General features: G+C 41.3%; 1 protein-coding gene across 1 annotated transcript in view; it reads right to left on the bottom strand.

Annotated features, from left to right (window-relative positions):
* LOC129752793 (uncharacterized) overlaps positions 1–3197 on the bottom strand; it is a 35222-nt gene extending 32025 nt beyond the window's left edge. Inside the window, exon 1 of the mRNA XM_055748568.1 lies at positions 1931–3197. Coding sequence (XP_055604543.1) covers positions 1931–3197 — 1267 coding nt within the window. The remainder of the gene's footprint in view (positions 1–1930) is intronic.
* Between the last annotated feature and the right edge of the window lie 5468 nt (positions 3198–8665).

The following is an 8665-nucleotide window of genomic DNA, read 5'->3' as shown; positions in this document are numbered from 1 at the left end:
AAAACAAAGAAAAAAACAAAACATATATTAGAAAACATAACATTACATTTTTTAGGAAATTTAATAGCAAGCTGTTATTACTTGATTTTCCACATTTCGACGAGTGCCTCTTTGCACTACTGCCACCCGCGCGGCATTCTTTTCGTCCATCACCCTCCTACACTTCTCGTCGAACCAGTCGTTCCGTCTGTAGTATCCAGAAACAGGAACAGTTTCTAACCCTTTAAAGTTTCCGTAAAAGAGAACTAACTTCAGGAGATCTGTATTTGATGGTAGTTGACACTAGAATGTTTATTATACTTTCTTGTTCTTCTACATGCTTAGATGTAAAAGTAAAGAACAAGGAAACATATTCGAATGTATTCTTGTTCTGATACTACATTTACTTCCTTTTTTATATTGTTTTGAAACACTTCAAGTTTCTTGTTCTTAGCTAAGGTGTGTTTTATATTCAACTTTTTGTTTCAGTACTGTTTAGTGATTTTTGATTACTTCTTTTTTTTATTTTCAAGCGACTGAATCAAAGCAATCGAAAGATTCCTTTTAATTCAACCACGGTAAATGAAAAGTTCATATACCAGTATTTCGATAGCAACTTACTACCTTCTTCAGTGAACGTTTTCGATTGATGAATGTGTATCGTTTCCCTCCCTTATATTTTCCAGGTTAGGTAAGCTACTACTAGGTAGCAAAAACCTCCGAATGCTCGGCAGTTGTGCTGTTGTCTGTTTTTTGGGCCTACCTACCCTATTCTGGGTGTTTTCTGGTAGTGCTAAATTATTTTCTACCCGTTTTTGGGCATTGTCAGGTAAATTATTGTATTTCTTTTTACCTAAGAATTTGAACAACCAAGTGTGCCCTGGTCCGGTGTCTCCGTTTAAGAGATGAACTGATTTTTCATTGAAGATTTCAATGCTTTCAGCAACATCCAATTTAAGCGAATTACTATTCAAAGACCGGATCAGCGAGACATTTCCTCGATCAATAGAGTGACCAGATTCACACATGTGTAAAGCTACTGCAGATCTAGGATTCTGTGAAGGGAGAATTTTCTTCTTTGAGTCAGATCTAGCTATAGCCATGTGTTCCTCGAATCTATCAATCAACTTCCTTTTGGTTTGTCCAATGTACACCTTATCACAGTCGGAACAACTGATTTTGTACACACCAGATCTATGAAGGAGCTCCACTGGATCTTTTGTCGATCCTAAGATGGATTTCAGTTGATTATTAGAGCTAGTGAACACTAGTTCAATATCAAACTTTGTCAACTTGTGTCGCAATTCGACTGCGTTGACACTGTTGAACTCCATGGACCTTCGTTGAAACTCCTTCTGAATAGGAGTTAAAGTAGTGAAAGATTTCCGTTGAAGTAATCTTTCTTTTTTCCTTATAATGGCTTGAATGGATCTACTTTGATATCCATTTTTATTAGCCGTTTGGAAAATATATTGAAGTTCCTTTTCTCTTCCTTCAGTTGATAGGGGGATGGAGTTCATCCGATGGATCATGTGGTGGAACGCCGCCATCTTATGCTGGAACGAGTGGTTCGAGGTGCTCGGTATTACCCTCATGGTGTTTGTCGGCTTTCTGTAGATTTCGAATTGGAATAGGCCATCATCTCTCCTTACCAGAACATCCAGGAAAGGTAATTTCCTGTCTTCTTCTATTTCGCAAGTGAATTTAATATTCTTATGCAAACCGTTTATGGTTGTTAGAAGTTCTTCTAGAAAATCTTTGTTTACTACACAAAAAATGTCATCGACGTATCTCCACCATTTTTCGGGTAATAAATCTTGATTTTCAAGAGTTTCCTCCAAATGAGCCATAAACAGTTCACACAAGAATGGAGACAGAGGGTTTCCCATTGGTGCCCCCTTCGTTTGTCTATAGAACAAATCTCTAAATTTAAAGAAGGTTTGTCCCATACACAAGTCCACCAATTTCTTGTAGTTTCTAACTTTGAGTTTCCAAGTGCTCCCATTGTGTTGTTGAAGCAACCAATCTTCTAACAGATTAGAAGCTTCTTTAACGGGAACACTTGGAAACAAAGCTGAAACATCAAAAGAAACCATGACCTCGTCCTCTTCTATGCCTCCCGACGCCTGCAGTCTGTTCACGAACTCTAAGGTGTTGGTCACCGATCTCGTTTTGAAAGGTTTTGGCATCCTTTTAAACTCGTTCAGTAACCACTTCGCCACTTTTTCAGTGGGCGCGTTCACTCCCGAAATTATCTCCCTCATCTCATTCCCTGGTTTGTGAATCTTCGGTAAACCTTTGATTCTAGGGACGATTGGGGCAGACACTTTCAGGGTGCCCGGCGCAAACCCTAAGATCGGTCCACAGTCCTTCAGCGTTTTTTCCACCTCCTTAACCATCTCCGGTAGTGGGTCCTCTCTTCGAACTCGATACGGTCCTTCATCGATTTTGGCCTGCATCAATCCGTTGTAATCCGTTTTGTCCATGATGACCACCGAATTTCCCTTGTCCGCCTTGACGTAGAACACCTCCTTTCTCCTAAGTTCTTTCGCTATCTGGATTTCCTCGACGTTGGATTTCCCATTGATGCCCTTTCTCAAGACATCTGCCACTTCGGTTCTGGCACAATCCTTCTGGGCCGTGGACAGCTTACTGGACCTAATAGCCGTCTCTACATCGATGATTATCTGGTCCATCCTTGGTTTCCTCGACACCGCGTAGTTTAGACCTTTGTTAAGTAGATCGATCTGTTTGTCGGTGAACTCTTCCTTCGATCGATTCACCACAAAACCATCCAGTACCGCCACGCTGGATTTCTCGTAGTTCCGGGGCGGCTGCCTCGCCTTTAGTAGCTCCAACTTATTCCGTAGCACCCTTTCCTTACGCCTTTCCTCGCACTTTTCCGCCACCTTGACCTTCGTCAGAAACGCAGGGAACTCGATCGGGTAGTCCCTGGCCAGCTTCAAATGCAATGCGTAGCACTTCAACGTTTTGATGTTAAGTTGTGCATACAACTTCTCAACACTGTCTTTTATGAAACCACTTTCGAGTTTCTTCACTAGTTTCGATGGCACTTTTTCATTTACCACCACTTTATGACTAACAGGAGTTAGCCCAAGATGTAAACACTCCTTCAGGAATGCTATGCTTTTACGTAGCCCCGCGATACACTTCTTCAATTTTAAAAACACGTTTGGCTCGAACGGCTTGGATGCCATATTCACTCTGTTGTGGTATGAGCCTACTTGGTTGAATGATTCAACTGAATCAAAGCAATCGAAAGATTCCTTTTAATTCAACCACGGTAAATGAAAAGTTCATATACCAGTATTTCGATAGCAACTTACTACCTTCTACAAACGTGTTTTTAAAATTGAAGAAGTGTATCGCGGGGCTACGTAAAAGCATAGCATTCCTGAAGGAGTGTTTACATCTTGGGCTAACTCCTGTTAGTCATAAAGTGGTGGTAAATGAAAAAGTGCCATCGAAACTAGTGAAGAAACTCGAAAGTGGTTTCATAAAAGACAGTGTTGAGAAGTTGTATGCACAACTTAACATCAAAACGTTGAAGTGCTACGCATTGCATTTGAAGCTGGCCAGGGACTACCCGATCGAGTTCCCTGCGTTTCTGACGAAGGTCAAGGTGGCGGAAAAGTGCGAGGAAAGGCGTAAGGAAAGGGTGCTACGGAATAAGTTGGAGCTACTAAAGGCGAGGCAGCCGCCCCGGAACTACGAGAAATCCAGCGTGGCGGTACTGGATGGTTTTGTGGTGAATCGATCGAAGGAAGAGTTCACCGACAAACAGATCGATCTACTTAACAAAGGTCTAAACTACGCGGTGTCGAGGAAACCAAGGATGGACCAGATAATCATCGATGTAGAGACGGCTATTAGGTCCAGTAAGCTGTCCACGGCCCAGAAGGATTGTGCCAGAACCGAAGTGGCAGATGTCTTGAGAAAGGGCATCAATGGGAAATCCAACGTCGAGGAAATCCAGATAGCGAAAGAACTTAGGAGAAAGGAGGTGTTCTACGTCAAGGCGGACAAGGGAAATTCGGTGGTCATCATGGACAAAACGGATTACAACGGATTGATGCAGGCCAAAATCGATGAAGGACCGTATCGAGTTCGAAGAGAGGACCCACTACCGGAGATGGTTAAGGAGGTGGAAAAAACGCTGAAGGACTGTGGACCGATCTTAGGGTTTGCGCCGGGCACCCTGAAAGTGTCTGCCCCAATCGTCCCTAGAATCAAAGGTTTACCGAAGATTCACAAACCAGGGAATGAGATGAGGGAGATAATTTCGGGAGTGAACGCGCCCACTGAAAAAGTGGCGAAGTGGTTACTGAACGAGTTTAAAAGGATGCCAAAACCTTTCAAAACGAGATCGGTGACCAACACCTTAGAGTTCGTGAACAGACTGCAGGCGTCGGGAGGCATAGAAGAGGACGAGGTCATGGTTTCTTTTGATGTTTCAGCTTTGTTTCCAAGTGTTCCCGTTAAAGAAGCTTCTAATCTGTTAGAAGATTGGTTGCTTCAACAACACAATGGGAGCACTTGGAAACTCAAAGTTAGAAACTACAAGAAATTGGTGGACTTGTGTATGGGACAAACCTTCTTTAAATTTAGAGATTTGTTCTATAGACAAACGAAGGGGGCACCAATGGGAAACCCTCTGTCTCCATTCTTGTGTGAACTGTTTATGGCTCATTTGGAGGAAACTCTTGAAAATCAAGATTTATTACCCGAAAAATGGTGGAGATACGTCGATGACATTTTTTGTGTAGTAAACAAAGATTTTCTAGAAGAACTTCTAACAACCATAAACGGTTTGCATAAGAATATTAAATTCACTTGCGAAATAGAAGAAGACAGGAAATTACCTTTCCTGGATGTTCTGGTAAGGAGAGATGATGGCCTATTCCAATTCGAAATCTACAGAAAGCCGACAAACACCATGAGGGTAATACCGAGCACCTCGAACCACTCGTTCCAGCATAAGATGGCGGCGTTCCACCACATGATCCATCGGATGAACTCCATCCCCCTATCAACTGAAGGAAGAGAAAAGGAACTTCAATATATTTTCCAAACGGCTAATAAAAATGGATATCAAAGTAGATCCATTCAAGCCATTATAAGGAAAAAAGAAAGATTACTTCAACGGAAATCTTTCACTACTTTAACTCCTATTCAGAAGGAGTTTCAACGAAGGTCCATGGAGTTCAACAGTGTCAACGCAGTCGAATTGCGACACAAGTTGACAAAGTTTGATATTGAACTAGTGTTCACTAGCTCTAATAATCAACTGAAATCCATCTTAGGATCGACAAAAGATCCAGTGGAGCTCCTTCATAGATCTGGTGTGTACAAAATCAGTTGTTCCGACTGTGATAAGGTGTACATTGGACAAACCAAAAGGAAGTTGATTGATAGATTCGAGGAACACATGGCTATAGCTAGATCTGACTCAAAGAAGAAAATTCTCCCTTCACAGAATCCTAGATCTGCAGTAGCTTTACACATGTGTGAATCTGGTCACTCTATTGATCGAGGAAATGTCTCGCTGATCCGGTCTTTGAATAGTAATTCGCTTAAATTGGATGTTGCTGAAAGCATTGAAATCTTCAATGAAAAATCAGTTCATCTCTTAAACGGAGACACCGGACCAGGGCACACTTGGTTGTTCAAATTCTTAGGTAAAAAGAAATACAATAATTTACCTGACAATGCCCAAAAACGGGTAGAAAATAATTTAGCACTACCAGAAAACACCCAGAATAGGGTAGGTAGGCCCAAAAAACAGACAACAGCACAACTGCCGAGCATTCGGAGGTTTTTGCTACCTAGTAGTAGCTTACCTAACCTGGAAAATATAAGGGAGGGAAACGATACACATTCATCAATCGAAAACGTTCACTGAAGAAGGTAGTAAGTTGCTATCGAAATACTGGTATATGAACTTTTCATTTACCGTGGTTGAATTAAAAGGAATCTTTCGATTGCTTTGATTCAGTTGAATCATTCAACCAAGTAGGCTCATACCACAACAGAGTATTTTCAAGCAACATTTCTGGTCATCACTGTTTTTTTCTCTTTATGTTCTATAATCCTCTTTCGAACAACTACATTCAAACATCGTTTTTTTTTGTCTAAACACAACTCTGTAAACTGTAGCGAACAGCTTACATTGATCTTAAAATGATTTACATTTAATGGATTGGATAGATTTTCCTTCTAAACATAATTCATCAGCACGTTCAATACTTTATTAAGGATTAAGGATACCATAAATTTCCAACTCCCCACAAATGCTACAAGGATGGTAAAGTGTCACTCAAAATACCTTATTATTATATAACACAACTATCTTACGGAAAATAAATATCATCCGAATGCAATTCAATGCAAGTGGCTTTTAATTATTCGCTTCTGGTGTTCATCAATCTATAAGGCTGCCTTGCATAATCGTTCCCCAATTATCTTCCTTTCTTGCGCCACCCTAAATCCTCTTGAGGCATGATTCAACACACATCAAGTTTTGAAAATATCAGTCAAATTACCGCACAGATGAATTTGGCTATTTCCTCTGTGCAAGAAAACTTTATGCCTTATTTGCTGACTATGTTCCAATTAAAAAACGTTGATCGACAATCTTTTATTAGCAGCCACTACAGGATCGAACAACTTCTGTGGTATGATTTCATTTTTCAATCACGTTACATTCACCACATCGGATCAACTGTAGTACATAAACTATGAAAATCTTAAAGACCTTCGCATTTTTTTGCCTATTTATACGCAAAAGTCCACACATAAATTTTTCAATATCCTACATCATTTCATCATAGAAATTAGCAGTCAGTAAATTTTTCACAGATTATCTCATAAACTGTTACTTTTCCTTAAATTACTGTTCCAGAACTTCCGGATCCATTTGTTATAAAAAATATCTTTTACAGACTAATTAATCACTTTTCTCTCATCGCAGTAATCTGTCATTTCAACAAATTCCAGTCAAAACAATTTTCCAACTCTTGTTCTGTCTATTTTCATAATTAGCATCTTATTTTCCAGTTGAAACCAGACTCCGTATTTAGCGACTACCTAGTTCATATTTGCAATTCTTCACCTGCATGATTGGCAGAATGGAATCAGACTTCCTTATGTGCATTTAAGCACCTGATCCATTTCTAACTTTTCAAAAATAGTTTTTCACCTGCTTTTCGGCAGAATGGAATCAGCCTTCTCATTGCGCATTTAAGCGCCTGATCCATTTCAACTTCTGAACAACTTTTACAATAGTTTTTCACCTGCTTTTCGGCAGAATGGAATCAGCCTTCTCAATGCGCATTTTAGCCACAGAGAACTTTAAACGCCTGATCCATTTCTACTCCACCTGCATATTTGCAGAACGAAACCAGACTTCCGATTCGCATTTAAGCGACTGGTTCGTTTCTATTTTTCTCAAACTTCCACGAAAATTAATCTCTAAAATAACATACCTGGACCTTTGTCTCTTACCCAACGTAATGGTTCTTTATCCTCGTCGCCAATGTAGTATCCAGAAACAGGAACAGTTTCTAACCCTTTAAAGTTTCCTTAAAAGAGAACTAGTTTCAGGAGATCTGCATTTGATGGTAGTTGACACTAGAATGTTTATTATACTTTCTTGTTCTAGGTTGGCATGCTTAGATGTAAAAGTAAAGAACAAGGAAACATATTCGAATGTATTCTTGTTCTGATACTACACCGTCGAGTTCGCTCCACATCAAGCTCGCCCTCTGCCGGTAGCGCTGCTTTGACCGATTGCGCATAGTCTGCCGCGACCTCAGGTTGCCTCAGTCGTGCGATATTTAACCGAGGCGGGCGCCGGTTTCGTGTGTTTAGCGTTTTGTTTTCGGAGAGTTTTGGGCGCTTCTTCACCATCACCAGATAATGGTCTGACTCGATGTTCGCACCTCGACAGGTTCCGACGTCGATGATGTCCGAGAAGTGCCGGCTGTCTATCAAAACGTGGTCGATCTGTAATTGCATTTGGTACGGTGATCTCCAGGTGTACTTGTGTGAGAAGTGGTGCTGGAAAAAGATACTACGTACGGCCATTCGTTTGGAGGCGGCGAAATCTATAAGTCTGAGGCCGTTTTCATTGGTCAGCTGGTGCGCACTGAACCTTCCAATTGTCGGTTTGAATTCCCCTCCTGGCCGACCTGAGCATTTAAATCCTCGATGGCGATCTTGATATCATATTTTGGGCATTCGTCTTTGTCGTCACCGGTACTTCCGAGGTGCTGTGCACGTTGATGATGCTGATGTTGAAGAACCGGCCTTTGATTCTCAACCGGCACATTCGTGAGTTGATCGGCCACCACCCGATCACGCACTATTGCATCTTTCCCATCACTATAAAAGCTGTTCCAAGCTCGTGTGTGTTGCCGCAGCCCTGGTAGATGGCACGACCATCTGGGTACGTTCGTACCGTGAAGACCTTCCAGCATACCTCCTGCAGCGCTACGATGTCGAATTTGCGGCTCTTCAATTCGTTGGAGAGCACGTGGGTACTGTCCACAAAATTTAGAGATCGGCAGTTCCATGTTCCAAGTTTCCAATTGCTAGTCCCTTTTCGTCACGTGGGTCTTTGCCGATTTCCATCCGAAATTTGTTGTTCGTTGTTCGTTGCTTATGT

Source organism: Uranotaenia lowii, chromosome 3, assembly GCF_029784155.1.
Source record: "Uranotaenia lowii strain MFRU-FL chromosome 3, ASM2978415v1, whole genome shotgun sequence".
NCBI classification, from domain to species: domain Eukaryota; kingdom Metazoa; phylum Arthropoda; class Insecta; order Diptera; family Culicidae; genus Uranotaenia; species Uranotaenia lowii.
Note: the sequence above shows the minus strand (reverse complement) of the source record. Positions and strands in the feature narration are given on the sequence as shown.